The sequence below is a fragment of the Ischnura elegans genome, chromosome 11, assembly GCF_921293095.1.
Source record: "Ischnura elegans chromosome 11, ioIscEleg1.1, whole genome shotgun sequence".
In the NCBI taxonomy this organism is placed as follows: domain Eukaryota; kingdom Metazoa; phylum Arthropoda; class Insecta; order Odonata; family Coenagrionidae; genus Ischnura; species Ischnura elegans.
Genome location: NC_060256.1, coordinates 86,400,786 through 86,425,819, shown reverse-complemented (window position 1 = coordinate 86,425,819; position 25,034 = coordinate 86,400,786). Strand labels below are relative to the sequence as shown.

The 25,034-nt window shown below is 37.8% G+C and overlaps 1 protein-coding gene across 1 annotated transcript in view; it reads left to right on the top strand.

Annotated features, from left to right (window-relative positions):
• The window catches only part of LOC124168089, a 311,034-nt gene that overhangs the window by 245,622 nt on the left and 40,378 nt on the right, over positions 1-25,034 (top strand). Inside the window, exons 4-7 of the mRNA XM_046546199.1 lie at positions 6,679-6,789; positions 18,872-19,075; positions 20,725-20,870; positions 22,838-22,982. Coding sequence (XP_046402155.1) covers positions 6,679-6,789; positions 18,872-19,075; positions 20,725-20,870; positions 22,838-22,982 — 606 coding nt within the window. The remainder of the gene's footprint in view (positions 1-6,678; positions 6,790-18,871; positions 19,076-20,724; positions 20,871-22,837; positions 22,983-25,034) is intronic.

Below are 25,034 nucleotides of genomic sequence, written 5' to 3'. Positions count from 1 at the left end.
TTGTAGCTTTGATTTACGACGTGTGGCATACGTGCAGCCTTTGCTTGTAGTTGAAGGATTATATTATGCTTTGGGTGGTTGGATTTTCTTTACGTGATTTTGCGCCGTGGTGATAGTCATTGAAAAAAATCGAAATTCGTGAAATTAAACGTCAAGTATCTCCTGTAGGAAACCTGGTAAAAGACCCTTCTTTGTCTCGAGGCACAGATTTAAGCTTTAAAATATTCTGAGTCAAGAAACCGCTATGTACCTAAAATGAGCGAAGCACAAACTGGTTAATAGAAAGGGTCTGCATCGTCTTCCGCGACCGTGCTAGGGCGCCCCCTTAAATATTGATTTATAATATTCTGAGGCTTTAGAGAGGGATCTATTCCCCTCTTACATCAGATAATTACGCCACTGTGATAGAGGGATTGTTGAGGAGATAAGGAAAAGGAGGGTTGCTTGAAGGAGTTAGATAAAAATTATAAAACATTAATTTGAAGAAAATTAAGGGGTATTGAAGAGGTTTTTGGAAAGGACGAATCATCTGACTTTAAAGAGGGCTGAAACTTTTTCAATAAAACGTTGAGGTATATAAAGTATTTCTTTGAGAAAGATTTAATGACTTAATGTTTATCATTAAGCCCGCAAGTAAATTAATTGTGCATAGAATATTGGACTATTCTTTTCTTCGTCATCATTATCAACGGTCATGAATCCTAAGATTGGTTTGACCCATCTGTTCTACTTTCGTGCTTTAAAAACCTTCATCAACTGCTCTTTGAATATCATCCGTGGTTCACCTCTGCAGTGAATGCCTTCCACATGTCCTAAAACGAAATATTTCATCATTCCATTGCCCACCTCGTGGCCGATTAAATTGTCTAAATAAAAAAATTAAATTGTCCCGTCTTCCACTCAAGGATTTCAAAATACTTCTCTAGCAATCTTCTTAGAACTTTCGCATCACTCACGCCATCTATCATTAGATCTTCACGATTCTTCCATGACAACACATTTCAAAGCCTCCAACTTTGATTTCTCTACCGCTGTCGTCCTCCATGCCTCAATACAATAAAGATGAGTGCTCCAAATGTCGGTTCTAATAATACACTTGTTAACTCCACCGCTTATATTCTCAGCAGTAAGAAGAACTCATCTGGGACGCATTGGTTACTTCATCATATCCTACTGTTCTCGCCGTCGGAAAAAGACCATCCTTGGACCAGCCAAGAGAATGTAGGCGTATGAAATTACAATATTGTTATTGAAACCCACGTAAAACCCAAGATACATTTTTGACTTTTCAATTTTAAATATACACGTCTAACATTAAAATTTATAACTCTGTGACTATATTATGGCGAACAATGATAAAGCAGTCGTATTAGTACAAGCCAACGACTTGAAGAGGATATAAAAGTATCGAAACATTGGTCTAAATGAAACGTTCTAAGGGTTAACGTTTGGGAAATAAAATAGAAAGTTCTAAGGGTGAACGTTCTATTTTATTTCCGTTTGTCTTCATTTGACAACGTGTTGCAACCTTGCAACGTTTAGCGGGGAACGTTATTTCTAATGAATACTATTTTTGATAGCATTCCTGTGAATAAATTGTCTTGACTTGAACCAGTCACGTTATACGTGAACATTGTGCGCTGAGGCATTTTCCACGTCGGAAGAAGAGTTTTCCATTTCATGGATGGCCACTGGCTATGAATTTACGATAACTTGGAATATCTCGATGTCCTTAAGAAATTCAATGGTTCAAAACTGTTTGGCCTCCCTGCAAGGTGCTATTTCATTCGGAACACCATGTTTACTGGTTCACTATAGGCCATGCTGTCAATTTAATTTTACCTGAATCGAATTGCTGAACTAAACAGTTACTCACCGCTGTCTTACTCTAATGCTTTTGTTGCTTTTGAGTACCTCGTTCATTGATATTTTAACGAAATATTATTTACCACTTACAGCCACACCAAGGAGTCCTTGTGGAAGTGTTTCCATTACCACAAGGTGTGTTACTTAACTGTTTTTGTTATTTATTTGTTATCTACTTATTATTAATTGGAGAAAATATCCTGTTTTTATTATTATATGCAGGTTATTTCTGTATCATTATGAAGTACTTGTTTGCTTTTTATTAATCATAAGGCGGTCGATTGAAAAAGTTATTTGGTTGCCCTTAACTACAAGGAGAGTTTAAAAATTTAAAAGACTTCCAATTAGACCTTTCCTCCATTGGCTTTCCCTCATGAATTTAATTTAGCAATTCAGTATGTTTAATTAAGCGATATGATTTTTTTCTTCTCTTTACCTTATTTAATATATAATATGGTATTTCCTGGAGTATAGGTCATTTATACAAAAGTTAGCAGCCAACGTTTCGATTTATTTTCTTAAATCATCTTCAGGGCTATGTTAGAAAAAGTGTGAAACAATATAAAATACAGAGAATAAGACGATACACAATATTTATACATAAAGAAGGAACAATTGGGTTTTTTTTTATATAATACAATATAATTTAAAGAAATATGTATAAATAAACATATATATAAGAACAGAATTTAATATACAAAACATTTTGACATAACAAAATAATAATCCAAGTAAACGTAACAAATATACCATTAAAGCCTTTTAAACCAGATTAATAAAATCTGATTGTTTATCCATTTTCTATCGATGGGAGATTAATTTCACTCTCACGACGTCCAGGGATCGATAGAAGTAACGAATGCTATTAACAGTTTCGAAATAAATACTTCCATGTAAATCGCGATGTAGGAAGATGAATAAGAATCGAATTTGCACCAACAGCGATTCTTGCTTGTAAGATCACGCTAATAAAATTATCCGATTCATCCACGTGTTAACAAATCGCTTTACTCCCTCGTTCATTGAAAACCAATAATTTTTCACTGTCGCCCGTGGAGGAAACTGGAAAAATGTGAGAAGCGAGTGATAAAGAAGTAAATATATTTACTTATTAAAGTTAGAACATGGCATTTCGGAAAAAAACTCTGGTTTTGTTTTCCCGGCGGAAAGGAAATTAGGAAACTGTGGAGGACAGTTTTCGGGAGGGAAGTGAATATTGGGGGCATTAATAGCGCCGCATAATTAGAGGCTGATTTTTTCCGCTGCGTTCGAAACCTTTTTTGAGGGGAAAAATGATCAACTGGACCGTTTCTTAATGTTCTCTCGTAATAGCGTTCCGCTCTGGCACCCCTTTGATTTCGGCGGAATAATAATATTTGAAGAAGTAAAAAAAATGAAGAATTTGAAGAAAAAAAACATGAAAGCAGCGGCAAGCGTACTGTGGAGAGAGGGAGCAAGCTTGGAGAAAAAACCCATTGGTGAAACCACGGACACCAGCACAACCCAATTATCTGACCGCCGAAAAAAAGAAGCCAGTCGGGGTCGAATGGGGGAAAGAGTTGGTCGAATTGGGCGCAGAGAGAGAGGTTGGGAGTCGAATGGGCCGCGGAGAGTTCGGAGGTAGGGGGCGCTGAGTATGTAACGGAGGAAATAAAAAAAAGAATGTGTAACACGCGAAGCTCTTTCCGGATCAAAGGAGAAAATTTTTAACGACTCCCGTGGGAGAGCGTAATTTTATTTTCTCGTTTAATTCTTTTTAATTTAATGTTTCGTTATTCGCGAAATTTGACAAGGGAATGCGGATACTGGAAATATATATCCGTACCTGAGAGCTTGATACATGTACTATTTGTTGTTGAACATTGGTGATGCATTAATTTGAAAAAGGGTAAGTTGAAATTGTTGCTTTTTTTGACATTATGAAAGGCATAAAGAAAGAGTGCAAAAATTTAATATTCTTTGCCGTGCCCTTGCATGACACTGCTGTTAAACCCATTTTGAGATTGGGATACCTTTTTAAAGACTTGAATCGAAAAATTTCTTTTGAACTTTTTATCTATTTAATTCCGAATAATATGCAATTATGACTGAGAATTTTAGTTAGAATAGATTCTCAAGGCAGATACGATAGCACAGATACTTTATAGATAGGCATAGTATGCGGCTCAAAATGTGTTATTTTTTGTATTAAATAACCAATTGCAACTTTCAAAATGTTACATTAATGGCTGAACTTATATAACATATCATCATAAGGAAAATCTTTTAATTTTTTCTTCATTCTTTTCGATTGTCAAATAGGAAATGCGGCATGAATAGGCGGGGTCCATGATTTTAATTTTTCGGGCAAAGGATCAGTGAATGAAAAGTCTTTTTCCCCAGATATTTAAAGTGATTTCAATTCCTCTTGAAATAAGAGTGCAATGGAATGGGTACAGAAGAAAAATTTTTATTAGAAATTTGAATACACTTCTATATTTCTCCTGAGTAATGCCTTCTGACTCCTAATAAAACCTAAAAAAGTTAATGAAGGGAAACAATAAAAAAAATATTGAAAGTTACATGAAAGTTTGCTCCCCAATGTGTTCCAAAGAATCATTCCAATGCGATTAAGTGGCCGAGAACTGTTAATCACAAGCTATCTCATGCTCATGCACCTAAGTTACTCATATTTCTCGATAAAATGTGCCAAAATGCGTTTTTGTAGCAAATTTGGTATAGCCTAACACGCAATTTAGTGTTAAAGGCTGATCTGGACATATTTAATATTTTAGTGCATGGATTTTCTGACGCATAACACCCAATGAACAGAGTTTAACATGCCATTTGTCAGCATGTTGGAAGCCCATGTGCAAAAAAGTATAACCTTTTTCTGTTTTTATGATAATTTGTTGAAAAATTTATACGATAGCTACGCTCGATTTTATTCAAACTATCTTTCGGGTATGTGACATAATTTTAGAAAAATTCTCTGCTCAAAAAGAAATTTTGTTTATTTTTTCGCCACTTTCATGTATGAAGTCCTTTATATGTAAATGTAATTTAGTTGCTGATGAATGATGACAATTAATGATGGGCTTTCAACTCGAGGCTAAAATAGCTTCAGAACACAAAGGAGTTTTATTGATAACCCCATAAAATGTATTACTTAAGCGAGGCAATATCAGCTATTCAATATTTTGAGAAAATACTTGGGAAATGGTTATTAAATTTCTTTGCTATGAAATAATAACCTTATGTAAAAGGTCAGGTGGATATTGAAACCACGTCACTGGCGTTTATTTATGCATAATATCTTCACCGGGAAACAACCGTTAATTATAATCAAATCCATTTACTGTGCATAATATGATTGATTTAATTTTAGCTCATATTGACGTTTTACCTGGCGTGTTTATTGTTTCATATGTTCAATTAAAGGGAAGCAGAATTTATGGAGTACTTAATGATTATATTAAAAAATACGTTTTGATTGAGGTAGGCGCACAGTTTTGTGAAGGTTTTAAATGATTTTAAACGGGATGCTAAATTTCTTCCGGCTGTAATTTGTATAAACAATTTTATTTTATGATAATCTTTGATTCTCTACTTGTATAAATCTTTAACTAAACTATCGATGATTCAAATAACTCCTTAAATCTTCCTCAATGTCCTATAGCATCAAATACTGCTTGGTGAATCTTAGGAAAATCATAGTATTGAATGACACTAGCTTTGCTTTTTTTACTCCGTTTTTTAAACGCGTTACCCTTTAATGGCACTTATTTCATCATGGTTACTCATTACATGTTAACGCATTAACGTCGTAAAATGAAAAGTCTTAAGTAACATTCCAATTTAAAAATATGTTTTTTTTATTCAAACACTTTTTATTTAAATGAAGAGAATAATGGTTCATCGCCCCTTAAATTATTGAAAAATTCAAATGTGTTTGATGAGAAAGTTACAGTTACTTTTAAAGGTTACGGTTACAAGAAAAATTAATAAAATTCTATACAATAGACTCAGACTGGTTATGTTCGTGTATTATTTTGATTTACAAGTTCATTTTGCTCAAAATTTCCATCATCTCCGGGCAAAATTTCCTTCGATGATCAAATAATGCAGGCCATTACATAGTGTATCAAAGGAATTACAAATTCTATTTAAAGGGCCATTTTTATCGTTGTAACTTTTTATATTCATGAGATAGAAGTCCTGTTGTACCTTTGTTTGCCATTTGGAACATTCACATATAATCTACTATTCAGATTACTACTTCCACCTTTATTTATAATGTCATGCAAAAACCATTTATCTTGTGATAATCTCCTTACACATCCATTTTGAACACAAAAATATTTGTATTTAGCTGTCATATTCTAAGTAATTATCAATTAAAGGGTAAGTATCATAACGGACGTAGGTAATAATTGTACCTTAAAATCTTTTTTGCACTCTCTCAATCATAATCAGTGGCGGATCTATGTGGAGGGGAGGGTTAGGGTGCTATAGCCCCCTTCGGGTATCCAATTTACTCTATGTATAATGGTAATTTTTCTGCTACTACTGCTGCTGGAATTTTAACCCCTACTTAGCCTACTTTAACCCTTTGTCCCTATCTGTAATCCGCCACTGATCATATCAATATACTTTTTTTGTAAACGGGTTGCAAGTCACGAAAAAGTAAAATTAAACTAGAAAATGATGCAAATTTTTTAGATCAGCTTCATTCTTGAAGTACTTAGAAATACGACGCACGAAACCAAGTTATTTACATGCAGGTATGGTAATACATGATGCGTGATTCGTGAATTCATGTTCTCATTTCAGTGCCTCCAGAGCATCCGATTGTATTTGACAAGAATGGAAAAGCAGTGACAACCTCTGCCGGCCCTTACAACGAGGGCGATGACGTCATCCTCAATTGTCGCGTGGAAGGAGGTGAGTTGATTCATTTCTGAAAGTTCTTTATGAAAGTTTACTTGAATCTGATTCAAAATGAGCAACTGTGGCACATCTTTTCCTGAGGGATGACACTCCTTACATTTTCTATAATTATATCGTACACATAATATATTTCCCCTGTTTGACGGTTGTCACTCTTAGCTGAGAAAAAGTGTATTTATATAAAATTTTAGGAATTATAGATTTTATAAGTTTTTTCCCCTACTTTCGCTGAAATTATTTTTATTTTATTCATCTATTCACACTGATTAGTTAAACATAGTTCAGTATATGACTTTTCATTAATATTTACCGACAAATAGGCGAAAATATTAATAAATCATTATTAAGGTAGATTATTAAACTTTTTTTTTAGTATTTTAGACGAATGTTCAAAAATCTACAAAAAAATTCATGTTGATCAGAATTTAGTCTGCTTCCTCTTTATATGTTTATTTTAAGATATTCTTTAACTCTCATATTAGTGGTTTTGGAATTAATCCAATTGTAGAAAAATCTTAATAAAAAATTTAATGGAACTTTTTTGAGCTAGAGCATAGTATTCACGTAAAATTGAATAGCTTATAATTTTATCCTGCATTTTTTTCATTTTCGGGAATAGATTTCCTATGCGTTATCAAATTTATTAGATCTTATCTCCTCTATAACCCATGCAATAAGTGTACATTTTTTTGTGTTTGGATTTAGCCATTATTTTTTTTCAGATTATCCTTTGATAAATGATGAATGCTGCTACTGTCAAGGTTTCATTTGTTCTCCCATGCACGAGTGTTTGAAATATTCCATATTAATGACAAATCAACTGTCAATTTCAATTCCTTATGCTCTGGATTCAAGTCCCGTTGAAGTAAAGGTAACGAGAGGAAAAATAAATGTTCGGAGTAGGAAAAAATTCCTTGTCCAATAGGGTAGTTTCCTTCATCAAAGAAAACGATAGGCATTGATTGCGATTCGTTGCCCACCATTAGTGTATTCATAATACAAAAATTATTTGGTTTTTGAAATACCGGTTTAGACGAATGGCAAGGGTCAAATTTTATCCTCATTTGAAAAAGGCCAGATTGGCGCCCATGCGATTCCGCTCCGCGTGACGTCACAGGGACCTAGTTTCTACACGAGAGGATAGGAGTTATACATCGTCTGAGGTTACCAATGCATGCATGAGGCACAGAGCTCAGGGAAACATGTCTTAATAATCACCTATTAAAACTGGCTAAGGTCGGAAAGTTTTCTTCGCTTGATAAGGTATTAATAAACCTTTTTTAAGCCATGCGCTACCAGACAGGAAGGTACTCAGCTATCCGCTAGCATCCTGCGTCCTATCAGCGCTCAGAGCCTCGATCAAGGTCACTTCACAAGGAGAGAGGGGGAACCAGAAATGCGGCGCACGGACTTTCCTACTTACGCGTCGCGTTTTTGCGCGCTTGAAATTTTTCACTTTTCATTTAATCGCGAAAAATAGATATCGTCATTTAAAAATCTAAAAGCGCGAAATACGTACTCCAGGAGTAATAATCTTTCGATTTAGGCAATAAAAAAATAATAGGAAACCACCCTATTGGATATTTGGTCGTCCTTGAAGGTTGTGCAAAACCACTCACGTCCTTGTTGTGACAAATATTAGCGTAAATGATTAAAAACAAAGTTTAAATACTATTTTTGAATTATTTTTATACTTTACTACAACTATTTCACACTTGGTTCCAACTTTTTGCAACATGAATAACATGCATAAAATATACTAACTTATATAACCAGGATTCGTCGAGCGTGTTGTGGGAAGATTTTCCGATGAAAGAGAGAGGAAAATAAGGGTCCTATTTTGCACTAGTTTACCCACAGCTTATGTAGCGAGTACATGGTATCCTGAGCAGAAAGACTTAATTCGTGAACTGGATAAAATACGAAGGAAAGCTGCTTGCCTCGCCAAAAATGCTACGGGCGTACAGAAAGATTTACACTGATCTCAAAAAATTATGCTGGAAGCAGCTAGAGACTCGGAGGTTGAGCACTATACTTAAGCACCTTGAACAATAGGGTGGTTTCCTATTATTTTTTTTTTGCCTAAATCGAAAGATTATTACTCTTGGAGTACGCATTTCACGATTTAGATGATGACGATAAATGACGATATCTAATTTTAGTGATTAAATGAAAAGTGAACATTTTCAAGCGCGTGAAAACGCGACGGCTAAGTATGAATGCTGGGTAAACCCCGCGTGACGTCATTCTAGTTCCCGCTTCCATCGTATGAGGTGACCTTGTGGTGAGGATATTGTGCGCCTCTTCGATGCAGGCTGCTAGCAGGTAGCAGAGTACCCTGCTAGCAGGTGCTTGGCTTAAATAAGGATTATTAATACCTTATCAAACGAATGAAACTTTCCTACCTTAGGCAGTTTTAATAGGTGATTATTAAGAGACGTTTCCCCTAAGTCTGTGCCTCATGCATGCATTGGTAATCTCAGGCGATGTAAAACTCCTATCTATCGTATAGAAACTATGTCCCTCTGACGTCATGTGGAGTGGCATCGCATGGGCGCCAATCTGGCCTTTTTCACATGCAGTTAAAATTGACCATTAGCATTCGTCTAAACTGGAATTCATAAAACCAAATAATTTGCATATTATAAATACACTAATGGTGGGTAACGAATCGCCATCAATGCCTTTCGTTTTCTTTGATGAAGGAAACTACCCTATTACGTGTAGATATGTTTCAGACCGGCAAGGAGTAGGTCATTTTTAATACTCGCTACATTTCCAGGTCCGGCACAAACTACAAATTCGGAGAGATATTTTTCTGAACGGATTGGTGTAAGAATTCGTTTTTTCCCAGAACAATAAAGGGCTTCAGTATATGCTTGAAGGAACTTTGTTTGAGCATTTCATTGTGTTTCTTAACGGCAGCTGTCGTAACATCCCACGCCATACGCCTATTCAGGCGGCTGGCGGAGTGGTAAGTAGATATAAATGTTAAAATCTTTTACTTGCAGAACTCGGAGGAAATTCAAAATTTTCCATAATTAGTCACAGGCTTTGGCGTCTAATGCCATGAAGTTGCATGACCCCCATTATAAAGCCCCATTTCCAGTAGTGATTTTTCTATCTTACTCATTAGCATTCCCGAGCCTAATAATGCTCATCAAAGTCCCGTTTGCTAAGCGCGTGCTCTCGTCCTATCGCGGGAGTTTGTGGTTTGGATGTACTTAGTCTAGTTATAATTCTTCCGCTAAATCTCCCATGGCATGGCAGTAAATCTTATGATAGTACCCCAGTTTAAAGAGGATCTAGAGACGATTAGCGCACTAATTTTCTATTGTACCTTTTTTGAGTTATCCTTCGAAAAATTACCAGGAAAAATCTGACTTTTGACTAACAGTAATTTAATTAATGTGCTATAATTACGGTGCTGTTGCCGTTCATCAATCAGAATATAAACAAAACGTCGTCACGCGTCATTGTTGGGAGAAAAATATCTATTATGAAACTTATTGCCATGGTGATGGTCTGAAACCCAAGGTCAGTTGTTATCGATTAAAGTGACCGGGTTTATGTCCAGATAAAAGCTTTGAAAATTCTCAAAAAATATGTTCGAACATTGTAAAGATACAGGGGATGGAACAATTTCCCTCATCTGGAAAATATGGATATCCTATACTTGCGGTTTAATCCGATTACAGCTCAACCCTGACAAGTTAAAATAAGATTTCGGCTTAAAATGCTAGTTAAAAAACTCAAGGTATTATACTTTTCAAATTTCTTTCAAATATTTTGACAGTGTATAAGATTTTCACGGTAAGGCTTAGGTAAAAATTGATATTTACCAGCATTTTGAGGGTCTCTTATGAATGTAGGCGAATTTCACTATCGTTTTCCTCTTATAATGTATGCGGTGTGGCATGTGCAATACGTGTATTTTCATCTTATGATTAAAAATAGTGTTCGGAATAAATATCTTTCCTGTGTTCCCGTTTCTTCTCTCTGTCACGAAGTTCCTCTATTGGCGTGATAATTGTTGCCATTAGTACACGGAGGTAATTTAATTATGCGGTATGTTGACTAGGGATGCTGAAAATATAGTGTTGCATTGCGTGACCTCTATCATGCTTATTATATCAGACCTTGGCCTCGCTTTTCTGTAGGAAAGTAAGACAAAGCAGTCAACAATATATATTATTACCAGTAACAGCTGGAGGAGGTACAAATGTAAGGGAAATATGTAAAACAGTGGCTACCTGCTTGCATGAGTAATATATATTCTTTCGCTTACTTTTCTCTGCAATTTATTTGTGAACTATTTACCAATAATTAACTTTGCTATCTTCTTCATATCATGTTTAAAAATTATATTTTTTGTGGAAATTCAAGGAAAGTTTTATTCAAATGGTATACTGCACTGATTATGTGATTGATTGGACATACTGAAATAAATGAAGAAGAAAAATTGTTCTAAATACGCATTCATCCGGTCAAACATGGTGGAAGCGTTCAGTCAGAACTTCAATGCACTTGTAGGGCTCACTTAAAAAATTGCCATGCACTGCGTTCTTCGAATTATTAAAACGTCGTATAGCCCTTCCCAGGGAAATAAATTACGCCGGTTAATGTTTGTAAAGCAGAATTAAAAAATTATCTTTCTTTAATGAAGAAACCTCTGCATGTCGGGAAAATTAATGTACAAGTCAAACTTAATTAGGTGCAGCCTTATCTATGCGTACCTAAACGTAACTTCTGTAATAGTCTGGCTCTGAGGTCCACGAAGAATAAACATTTGTTCAATACACATTCGATATTACAGCCGAACCACAGATGTAGGCTTTGACGTCGATCTCATGGAAACGGATAGTTGCAAATCATTATTTATTTGGAGCAATAATAACACTTGCGGAAAATTTCTGTGGACCAGTCATTTTGGCAGAATCGCTCGAATACCCAAGGAATAAGTTGTTAGCCATTTGAGATGAATGGGGCCAAGCCGAGTAACTCGTGGAAAGAGTTGATGCACTTCCATAAATGTAGGACAACCATTTAATTATGTCTTACTTGAGTTTGGAATTATACACTCAGTTCAGTTCAACGAACTTCTTATATTCTTTCTCGCCTTTTGGAATGCGGCTTGAAGATATTCAGTCCCGTGACGTCCTTCACGTAATTCTCCGAGCAGCCGACTACGCCGTGGCGGCGCTAGGATCCAGGACTATGCTCGTGGATTACGCGGCACTCCGTGGCGGATTTATTCTTAATTTAGTGCCTCAATTTTTTCCGTCCACGAATCCTTTTTATTTGGGTCGATGAAGGTAAGCTCGGTAGTAGCACACGAGGAAAAAATTTAAATGGTTAAAATATCTGTATACCTGTCCTGAATTAGGTACCCAACTCGGTAAAAAAAAATCTCGTGATATATAAGGCTACTTCAAGATCCACTAATGCAGCAAAATCCAGTGACTGTTTGGTTCTTAAAAATGTCATCTTTGTCCATTCTGTGTTATTAAGATATTTGGACGAAAAATGACAATGGAACTGATTCATTACTTACGAGTCTGGGGTATCTGAGACCCATAATTTGAAAAGTAAAAAAACTGAAAAATGTAAAAAGTTATAGTGGCAATAATTGGGCTGGGTAATAGACTGGTATAAGCACAGAGAAGGAATATCTCATTTATTTGTGGTAAAAATTAGTTATCATGCGACGCCAATGGCTCCTCTCAATTTGTTGTTAACGAAACGGTTTTTGAGCCCAGCAATTTAAATGAATGAAAATATCCAAACAGGCCACAGTTTGAAACATTTCAATTTATGACATTTTGAACCCTCTATTTTAAACTTTTTAACATGTACAGGATTGAATGTACGCATAAGGGTCGTGGCGCAGCTAGGAATTAAGGCTAGGGGGGGGTTTTAGGCGCAACTAATATTGACGGTTGTGAGGGGTATTGCATACCCACCAGGGTAAGTAGGAGTCGCGGGGGCCCTAATCCAGAAAAATTTAAGAATAATGGTTCAAAATGGCGAGTTTTACGGCTTTCTGAGGGATATTTGATAAATCCTAACACTATTTTATAAGTAATACTGATCCAAATAAGTAAAATGGATTAAACTTAAAAGTTTCTCTGAGCTCTGGGGGGAGGAGGGGGGTATTTCCCCCTAACCCCCCCTCGCTGCGCCACTGATAACGGTTGCCCTGAATGCACTTATGCCTCCGTAAAACTAGTAAAGGATATTCCTGGCCAAATTCATATTATCTGGCAGTTTCATAATATCTATTATGAACAGTTATTCCTTCACAGATACGCGCAGAGAAAGGCGAGTGATGGTTTGCTTGTTTAAAAGCATTGGCCTCTATCATTAATGGCCCTTTTTTCTCTAATATACGAAGTATTTCATAAAGTGATGGCCTTTTTGGTCACAGGAAAATATATAATCATAGCAAGAACATTTTATTGGCACTTTTATTTGGCTACAAACCTACTTCCTTCTCTACAAAATCGCCGTTCACTTCTAAACATTTTATGTACCGCTATACTATCTACTGTAACCCCTCTGAATAGCAGCTCGCCGACTGAGAGTTGAACCAATAGGGTGGTTTCCTATTATTTTTTTATTGCCTAAATCGAAAGATAATCACTCCTGGAGTACGCAATTCACGCTCTTAGATTATCGAATGACGATATCTATTTTTCGCGATTAAACGAAAAGTGAAAAATCTCAAGTGCGCGAAAACGCGGCGGCTGAGTAGGAATTCTGGGAAAAGTCCGTGTGACGTATTTCTGGTTCCAGCTTGCTTCGTTTGCTACCTTATCAAACGAAGGAAACTTTCCGACCTTAGGAGTTTTAATCGGTGATTATTAAGAGATGTTTCCCTGAGCTCTGTGCCTCATGCATGCATTGCTAATCTCAGACAATGTAAAACTCCTATCTACTCGTATAGAAACTAGGTCCCTGTGACGTCACGTGGAGTGGAACTCATAGGCGCCAATCTGGCCTTTTTAAATGAGGCTAAAATTGACCTTTGCCATTCGTCTAAACTGGGATTTCTAAAACCAAATAATTTGTATATTATGAATACTGTAATGGTGGGTAACGAATAGAAATCAGTGCATTTCGTTTTCTTTGCTGAAGGAAAATACGCTATTGACAAAGTGATCTCTGATGAGATTTATATCAGAAAAAATGATGACACAAAGTTCAACTATTAATTAAGTACTAATTTTGTCTTGAAATGCAGGTTTCGGCTCTCCCACAGAATTTTTTCATCATGTTCTGTTTTATTGCTTCTTTTCATCGGTGTTAATAAAAAATATATTTCTAGCTGTAACCATTGCTTTTCGCATCCAAGTGTGATTTTCAAGCAAGCTAGCTGACATATATTTTTACATTTTATCAATAACTAATTATGTTAGTTGAATATATTTCACGTAGGTATATATCAAATGAGAAACCTCTCCATTTTTCGTTTGCCACCCGTTTTTCCCTTCCGTTTCGAAAACTACGAGCGATGATATCCTCATTACGTAAAAAGACTCTACATTCCGTTAAAATAACATCATAAACCACAATTCAATGCTCAAATTTTATTTTTAATTTTGTTTTATTCCCAAACCACCGAATACATCTCAAATTGAGCCATTTTATATTGATTATTCAAAAAGTTTCACAATTATTTACACGAACAATGAAGCCCTGGATAGGGGAAACCTACCCAGGCGGGACTCGAACCCGCGATTTCTTGTTTGGCAGACGAGGACATCATTGGACCCAGCCGCCACCGAGGTCGGCGGCGTGATGTTGACGAAATGCCTGTTTACGCAATGAAGATATCATCGCCAACAATTTCGGAAAACGTGTAAACTCAAAAGGACCTTCGCATTCACAAGCCTATTTTTTCAGCGCATGCGAGAGGAAACAGAAGTTGGCTTCTACTATTTTTATTGGCTCGCCGCCACTTAGGTTTCACATATCAACTCCAACTTCGACCCCTGTTCCAGCGACCCGTATCAAATTTATCCTGAGTATCAAATTTCTCCTCGGAGTCTTCGCAGGTGAAGTTGGGAGGGGAGTTCCCTTTCCCCCCCTTTCTCTCCCTTGCGGCGCTTCGGCTCTCGTCTTCATATCCCGGCGCTGCGGCTAGAGGCTTTCGTGAGCCGGAGAATCTGATGACAGAAAGACGGAATTTATAAAGGGAGATCTTTTGGGCGGGTTCACGATAAATGAAAAAGCGTGCATAGGTTTCGGGAAGGAATTATTAGGGAATCAATGGAGAAATGAAATGAATCAAAATGAACGGATTTTTTTAGAGGAAATACTCAGGCTCTGAATCATTTGGGCCGGTGTTCGGTGAAAATGAAGTGCTTGAAGAATGCTAAAGAATCAATCACGACTCATGTATTTCCGAAAGCAAAGCAGGCCAAACAAGATAGCAATGCTCCATTAGTCGGATATATTGGTTAAGTATAGGAATATCTTGTGAAATATTAGGTCTATGAAGGTAAAACTCTTCATAGGTCAATTGTTTCCAATTTCTAACCTATTCTTTCGGAGATTTTGAGAAAGTATGTCTGTATACGAAAGAGGGTGTCTGGGAAAAGGAGACGCAAAAAACTCTTGGGTCGTTGGAAGGGGGTGGAGTGGTGAGAGTTGGGTTTTCTATGAAAGTGATATTTTGAGGGGTCACTGAACTACGGGTCCACCGCAAAGGACGTTGAGATGGAGAAGGACTGACGGTATTGTTAGAGGGTTCAGGGAAAGAATAGGACAAAGGGGATGGACAAGGGATTGACATAAAGGGATCAGGCGTAGAAGGAGGCAACGGAGTACCTGACTGTGAGGGTTCAACCTCCTCCCCACCCTCTCTAAATTTCTAGCTCGTAGTCTTCAGAGAGTGCCTGATCCCCCTCTCTTCCAGGACCTCCCGCTATTCCTTCTTCGTGTACATTCGCCTAGAGAAGGCAAAGAGCTAAAAAAAGGAAGGATGGAAAAAAATATGTATATTATCGCAAAACATTATAAAAACGGAATAAAAAATTAATAAAAACACACAATTAAGTTCCAGATAGTAAATATATATTATTTGTAAAATAAAACTCAAATAAAATTTGTCATACTCACGCATTAATAGAAATAAATAAAAATAATAGCATAAAATATAGGGGGAAAATGAATGGAAATTGGCTTACCTTAAGATAAAAGAAAAATTTTCTCCCGATCCTCCCAGGAAAGGTTGCTTGAAACGGCGTTCACAAATGCGCTGCTAGATCCCTGCTGAGCAACTTAGAGGCGAAAAATGTCATAATAGAACCGAACCTCTTACAGAGGGTCGGAACCCTCGGGGTACGCATGACGTGATATCACGTCATCAGCACCAGGGGATAGCGCACCATGACGTGATATCACGTCATGCCGCACTCAAGGTGTTAAATTAGGAAATTCAAACGCTTGGGCGCCCCCTTAAGAGCGACACAGAGAACATAATATTAGAACCACACTATATTTCCAGGTCCGAAGCGATAAATTAAGAGATATATTTTTCCGAACGGATAGATATGGGAATTCGTTTTTCCCGCGAACCATAAAGGACTTTAGTAAACGCTAGTCCGAACTTCGTCAGAGCTCTTCATTTTTTTAAATCTGTAAACGGCTGGTGTACTCACACACCCTGCCACACGCCTTTTAGGCGCTTGCGTGGTATTATTTAAATGTAGATGTTGACACTAGGGTGGGTGGTCGAAGAGTTCCCAACGAAAATATCAAATTCTCTTATGGTATTTGATCGAATTATCTTTCGGTCTTTGAGCCTGTGGCTTAGTACAATTGTCCAAAAATATTGTATTTCATTCCATATTTGTGCAATTGAATATATTATCCGAAAAATTCTGAAAAATGGAATGCCGTAGAGAGTTTTCCCTAAAGCGAGAAACACAAATTTATTCAACACGTAAAAACTGCACCTACTCCGTTACGACTGGGCAGGAATACCCGAAATATAACGTACTGGTTTCCGTTCATAATTTCACTCCATTTCATACAAGGCAGATATTTAGTGAATGAAGTGATGAGGATCATAGTATATAGTAAGATTGCAACCAGATATAGTATATATTATGTGCATCTAGTGCACTTACTATATACTATCTAGTATAGGTAGTATATATTAGTACAGTGTCGATAGTATCTATATCTACATCTTATGCAAAGGTAGCATATAGCGTGTAAATAAGATGCACTTACTACATACAATCTTTGCATAAGTTGCACTTCTTATATACTATCTTTGGTTGCAATCCGTGCAGCCGTATTGAAACGCATTACGGAAAGACCAACATGCATCTTGTTTTATACATATCTACATCTATCTACATCTACATAATACCCCGCAAGCCGCCTAAAAGGCGTGTGGCATGGGGTGTTAGGACACCAGCCGTTTACAGCTATTAAAAAAAAAGAAGTGCTCTAACGAGGTTGGGACAAGCGTTTATTAAAGTCCTTTATTGTTCGGGGGAAAAACAAATTCCCATATCTATCCGTTCGGCAAAAAATCTCTCTTAATTTATCGCTTCTGTTGGACCTGGAAATATAGTGTGGCTCTAAGATTATGTTCTCTGTGTCGCTCTTAAAGATATCCATTCTTAATTGTTCAAGCAATCTAAGCCTAGCGCGCAGTCTCCGAGTCTCCAACGGCTCCCAGCCTAATTCGCTTAACTTCTGGGTAACACTGTCTGTACGCCCGTAGCGGTTTTTGACGAAACGCGCAGCCTTCCTTTGTATCTTATTCAGTTCGCGGATTAAGTCTTTCTACACTGGATCCCATACACTCGCTGCATATTCAAGGTGCGGTCGGACGAGAGCGAAATAGCACCTTTCTTTTACTTTCTCATCCGAAAATCTTCCCACAATACGCTTGACGAATCCTAATTTCTTCAGGGCTATGCCGCAAATATTCTTGCATATATGTATTACATAGATAATCTGTAGGTTAAACAAAACTTAAGCGGTGGAAAAAATCAGTGGAAAGGTTATAAAATTATTATTCGGGAGAAGACAGCATTCCGAAGTTGGCTCGTGTTGTCAGGGGCGGGGAGGTAGACTAAATGATGCTGAACAAGGACATGGGTGTCTGCTCAAAAAGTGATCTGGGACAGAGAAATATGGAATTTTGGCTAGTGTAGTAGATGTTTTTTACGAATAGCGCGGGTGGGAATGTGAAGTGAAAAAAAGCCGATTACATTAGAGGGCCAGCATTTAAATTTACGTTGGAATTGAATTGCTTACCTACTTTAAATAATCGAAAATCGCTCACCGAAATGTTTTCTTTCACCTTATTAAGGGGAAATTTGCCTTTTGGGGCCTCTTGAAAACGTCACCGCCAGTATCCTTGGGCGCACCGTCATCTTCTTAGTAGAAAAAGGGTTTTTGGGTTTGTAGCCGGGTCGAGGTGTCATTTTCTCCTCCTTTTCGAGGTCCGACACATTGCTCATCATCAGGGAATAACGCAGGGGCCTATATTTATGGCTAAATCGCAATTGTGATCCCTTCCCATTGGTTGGCCCATAGGAAATAGCGAATCTGGAACCTGCATAGCTTAGAGGTCTTCGTAGAGGTTTTAAAAGCCAGGTAGTTCTCAAGCGTTGATTAACGCGAACACAGTGTGTCTATTGAAGTTGATTTTTTCAATTCTGATTTCAATTACCTTTTTTGATATACTGTCACAATCATTGGATAAAATGAACTCTCTCACCCGACTTAAAACCCGAAAAAACCTTATAAAGTCTTCATTTAATCTTCCACGGAGATTTTGACTGTAGGAAGTGATTCTTCCGGGTTTCCTTCCGCGTTTATCCTTTTTTTCTGGACAATATTTGGCCAACGTTCTAGTTGGCTTCTTTAGGTCCAATGATGTCCTTTTGTAGAAAAAATGATAAACGCGGAAGGGAACCCGGAAGAATCACTGCCAACTTATTAAGTCTGTCCGCCGGGAAAGCACCAAAAACCTCTAACCTCTCTGTTAGTGTTAGAGTTAGACCATGAGACCATTTTAATGATTTGCCTATTCTTTCCTTTACAGGCAAGCCGGAACCGACTGTTCGTTGGTTGGTGGACGGAGAAACAATTGACGAGCAGTATGAGCGCAACACCGGTGAGGTGATTGAGAACAGACTAAACTGGCCATCGGTGGCGAGATCCGCTCTTGGAGCCATCTTCTCCTGTCAGGCGTCGAACTCGGGACTAGTCGAGCCGAGGGAAACCTCGCTGGTTCTCGATATTCAATGTGAGTATTCACCACTTCCGACTATGAACTGTGAGCGTTTAAAATATTTTCTACTTTGCTCTGGCCCACCTTTCTGCACCGCCTACCCCTTTGCCGGTACTTATGCTGGAGAGTTCAGGAAGCTTCCTAGGAAAATACGAGAGAACATTCTACCCTTACAAGAAAAGACTGTCAAAGGCCCTACTATAGCCTATTCATTTAGCGGAGAGGTTAACGGGACATGCACCACGTGAGTCCATATGTGTAGACAAGAGTTTCGCCGGAATTGCAGCCGTCTTCTTCAGGTCGATGAATCGAGAGGCGGAATCAACCGTCTTTTATGCTCATCCGGAGTCCGGTGTCTACTCATTGCTCCACATAGGAAGTAGGAGACTTCTCATTGTTCTGGATTCCCTGGCTTATTCCTCAATATACTTTTTATCATGTGTTGGTGTGGGCTATGTTTTCCATGAGTAGGATAGCTGGTTGATCTTCCCTGTTGAATACTTTTGTGGCATTATTAATCTCTATCACTTCCATTCGTAGATGACAATCTCCTCTCCTTGGCAATTATTTTTGCGTTGTCATGTTCAGAACCCACTCCAGGGCCCACACCAGCGTGGGATAGGGGTATTGGGCCCACCCCAGTTGTGTTCAACAATGTTTGGGAGTCGCAGTTGTTGATTTCTTGTGGCTTTTTGTGTTCTTGGCTACGTATCTCTAGGGATCTGCATGTTATCCCGATGTATACTCTGCCACAACTGCAATTATTTTGATATAATCCGCATTGAGTTCCTGCGGGAACTCCAGAAGGCCGCTGCAATGCAGACGAAACAGTTGCCTGCAAATGTGGCCACACGCGGTGTAAATCCTGTTAAGTGTTGTCTCAACAGCACTCTTTCCTGGGCCCCTGTATTCATCTCTGCGTAATATCTTCCTTCTTAGATGCCCTTCACCATTCCAGCCGCTTCCTCCTTCTTCCACTTCATTTTCCCTTTTATTATTTAATTCTCATTACGCAGTCACTCCTTAAAATGTGTCCCATCCATTTTTCCCTTGTCTTTTTAATTTCTCTCCGTATATTTCTTTATTATCAGTACTTCATTTGTAATTTTTTTTTTCAATCCAACCTTCTCCATTCGTCACCTTAGCCAGGTTACGAAGCTTTCCTACCAGTTTTCTTCTCTCATGTACGACGTTCTTGTTACGCATCCATACAATATGATGCTCCGGGTAAAGCATTTTCAAAATATTTTCCTAATATCATCTTGATGTTCCTTGCAGTCACCAGTTCCTTAATCTTGCTAAATTCTGTTTTACTTGCCCAATTCTGCTTTTAATTTGTTTTGTAAACTGTTATTCTAGTTAACTAAACTTCTAAGGAACTTGAAGGAATTTAATTGTTTGAATATTTTGTCCTTCGGCCATTTATTTAGGGATGCTTATGTCTCTGCTATCCTCATACAATATCTATCATCATGAATATAGTGTATTACTTCAAATTGTTGTTTTATATTAGAGGTAATTAAAGGTCATTTTTTCATTTTCGAATCTGCTCATAGTGCTTACTAAGTGAACGCATAAATTATATGTATAATTTCTCTTCCGACACGGTTTACTGTGCGTGTGGATCTGCTCTCCTGGGATTTGCGTTTGCCTTGGTGGTCCAGTGAAGCCCCTGACCGTGAGCATAACGACAAAGACGTCTCCGCTGCTGGCCGATCGCCGATACGAGGTGACGTGTGAGTCGGCGGGGTCGCGACCTCCCGCGGTCATCACGTGGTACAAGGGCAAGAGGCAGCTCAAGAGAGTCAGGGTGAGTCACTTTAAAACATCGAGAAACGCAACGCTCAATAGATGTAAAGCTGTGATTTGAATACCTTATACTCATCCTGGTATAATTTGCTGAATGAATTCGCTGGCAGACCTACATTTTCCGCGTCTGTCAATTACATATATACGTCGAGAATTTTGAATACGTACAGTTACATACGTGCGTAAAAAATTGCGTTATTTTTTAATTTCCAAATTATTATTTACCATTTGAATATAATTTTCAAAATAAAAGGATTTAATTCAGATGCCTTACATTCCTACACCACCATATTTGTGGAGAAAAATAAAGCGTAAAAATTCGGTTTTCTTTGGGTCACCTCCGATTTACGGACATCTCTAACTTACGGACACATTTCCGATGACTATTAGTGCCCGTAAGTTAGAGGTTTCTCTGTATGCATAGTTTAAGAATGTAATTCTTTTGTAATTGTTGTTGCGTATAAGCCTGGTCGTACACTGGAAACCTTTTCAGGCGGCTTCGCGAGGCAAGAAGCGGCAACAAGATGAGCAGCTACAAGCATAGGGCTCGTCCATTGCAAGCGAACTTGCGCTGCCAGTGGACGTATGCATTCGATACGGATATATGTGAGTTGGGCCATATTTGAAAAAAATACAACGTTATCTGTAAATATGGATTTCGAGGAGTTATACCTGTTTAAAAGTACCTGCCTCTTTATGTACTTTTTTGTATATCACTTGAGTGATACCTCTTATCCTTCATATACAACAAATGTGTAAAAGATCGCACTGTATTAATAAACTTTTCGGTATTTTCTTCCATTTTCGCAATAAATACAAAGCACAAGAAAACAAAACCACATAGCATAGAACACACATATCGATGGCGAAGTTCTAACAACATGTATCTCAAAAATAGCAACTTTTCGGGAGAGAAAAAAAACGATTAATTTTTTTACTTGTACACTGATATTAAAAACCAAAAGTTCATTAGACTAAAAATAAGCATTCTTTTTTGTTGTTATTTGCTAGTATATTATTTTTTTAATGTTAATATGCTTTGTTTAATACGCCCGTCTCAAACCGGCCGAATTTGAGATACGTGTTGTTAGAACTCGCCCATCGATATGTGATTCACTTCACGCTCTCAGGCTAAGCGTCTGCGAGCGATAGATCGAACGCAAGCAGAATGTGCATCGCGAGCGTGAGTACGCCTGAAGCTCCGCGCAGGTTGGCGCCGCGCAGTAGACGCGGGTTAGTCTGACGCAGGGTCATGTGATTTGCCGCGCGAAGTCGCTAGTTTTATGCCATTGTCGCGTGCGCGCAAAGTCGCCTGAAAACGCTTCCAGCTTACGACCAGCCTTAAGGCAGGGGCACAATGAACGCTAACGTGTAACGAGAACGCTAACGAGCCGTTAACGGGAAGTGGTAAAAAGATGGCGGAAGGTAAAGCTTATGGAAGGGACACAACCACCGTTTACGGAGAGTACGTAAACGCGAGAGATGGGCAACTTTCATCTCTTCCCGTGTCCCGTACACAGAAAGCCAATCAGAACAGCCCGAAAATGGGAGCCATCTGTTTACAGCGATACAGCACTGTTGGCGCCCATTGCTGAATATAGCAGTTGTTGTTGTGCAACGGGAGCTGAAGAGAAGTCAGTTAAGGTAAGCCTTTACTTAATTTAATTTACGTGCATACTATCCTCGTCGATTTCGAACATTCTTCAAAACTCTTCCTACACACAAGCTAAAAGACTGAAAACCACAAACAAAACCACTGCGTGGGCGTTAGTCAATTTTCTTTCCGGCCACGGGAACGTCAATTGTGACCGCACGGTGGCGTTCCCCGTCTCACGTTCTCCCGGATCCCGTATACCGTCTCACGTTAGCGTTGATTGCGTCCCAGCCTTTAATCTGTCTGATTGTTATTATTTTGTGGATTTTATTTATAGATACATATATGTTTTTATGCGCATCCTTTACATTCAGGAGGAAGTTCGAGAGAACGCGACCGTGAGCGAGTTGAGCTTCACTCCGACCACGGATGACGACGGCAAGCAGGTGACCTGCCGCGCCGAGAATCCAAACGTGACCGGCGCCTTCCTCGAGGACAACTGGAGGATAGAAGTCGTCTGTAAGTTAAAACAGAGGAGCATTCTTAAACGTAATGCTTATTTTGCCCTTCACTTTCCTTCTTTAATCTTAATTTTGTTTAAACAAAGCATCTTCTATTCATATTGCTCCTCAGAATTCCACATTTCTTTTATATTTTGTTGTTAAAGTATTATCCTGGTCAGGCAGCCATTTGTATGTTATGTGTGACGATATGATGTTAGCCATTTACATTAGTTAAAAAAATAAAACTAAAATTAATTTTTCCCTGTGCGTCTCGTTGTTACGAGTTATAGGTGGACGTAAAACATTGTTGTCTGATTATAACATATTATTTTTATTACCTCAGCCACAATACTTACACTGAAAAGTGCATGTATCGAATACATATTTCTATCCTTCACAACTTCAATGGTATTTATTTGATTCGTTTTCTTTAACTTTAATCGGATTTTATGCATTAGTAAGTACTAGCTTTTGAAATTGGTTTCAGTCTCATATCTTATAAAATATTAAATTTATTACCCGAAAATCATATCCAAGGAAAGACGAATAGATATAACTCGATCTTTATCAAATAGAAAGCTCATAATGGCCAAATATGCTCTACTCAATATAAATTTTACGCGTATGCTTTGCCTCTCTCGAGACAACAACATTTTCAAGTTGCTGCCACCACGCTAAGACGTTTAGTTACTGGTTTATGTACACTACGTCAGCCGGCCCTATTCTCGGATATGCCGGGTGTTTCTGGAGGAATGTGCAAATACTTCAGGAGGTGGTGGGGGAGACAATTTTAAGCATTTTTGTCCTAAAAAAAATGGGGGCGCAACTCCTTTATTACTGACCCTATGGCAACTCAAGCATTATTTTGGATTCACCTCACAGTTACCATGGAAACAGTTTTTATTGGTTAATTTGCCTTTAGAAATTTTATTTAATAATCTGGATTTTTATGGACATAAAATAATTAAAGTTGGGCCAAAATATTCGATTATATATGTTGGAAACAATATTTTTGCTTAATTAATATTCAACAAAATTATTGCCCAATCTCACCGAGTTTGGGATTAATTATTTCAGGCATTTGTAATATAATATTTTTGCGTAACCTTAGTTACCTATTATCCTTAAAAATCCCGAGTATTAATGTTGAAAATTAATTAATTCAATTTATTAATGAAAATGTTGAAAAGGCTGGATTCCCAATAAAAACTGTTTTCATGTAATTGCTAAGTGCATCCAAAAATGTTTGCGTTGCGATAGTTCAGTAAGTAAGCAGTCGCGCCCTCATGTTTACCCACAAAATTACTTTTATTTATTTCCCCTAACTCCTCCTAAAGTAAGACAAGTTCCTTGAGAAACTCCCTGTAAACTACACAGGGTGTTTCAAACAGTGAAACATTATCTTGTACATTATAATAAATAATTACGATAAATTATGGTGAACATCCCATATAAATAATAGAAATATATATGAATCTAAATAAATATTATTATATCTTCAATTTAGCTCCAATATTGAATATTCGAAACGATGCTCTAAGTAGGCAAAATGCCATTGTGTTGTGCGGGTGTTCTATACTTAATTTAGTTGTTTATTCGTACGCATTGTTTGAGCCATATCTTTCGTCAAATAAACTTTAAATTTCATTGTTGTAAACTATGAATATGTATCCACTCATTAATATTTTTTATTATCGCATATTTTTATTAAATTAGTCTCATTAACCGTTTGATTCTGAAATCAGCGTGATTTCCCGCAATATTTTAAACTTTAGAGCTCTGGCGGCATTGGTTAACATCATTCGATTTGAAAAAAATTTTTAATTCGAGATCCTGATATCAATTTGCAACTTTTCCGCGCAGGGCATATTTGATCAGGGAAAAAAAAATTTTTTCGGCCCAGCCTACTGTATAGTCCAGGCGAGATCAATGGCGCCGCTGCGTCGAACCAGCAACACTCCCTGATGACGAGGAATGTGTCGGACCTCGAAACGTTGGAGAAAATGTACTTTTACACCAGGATAAAAACCCACGAAAACTTTATTCAACCGGATATTTTAAGCAGTTG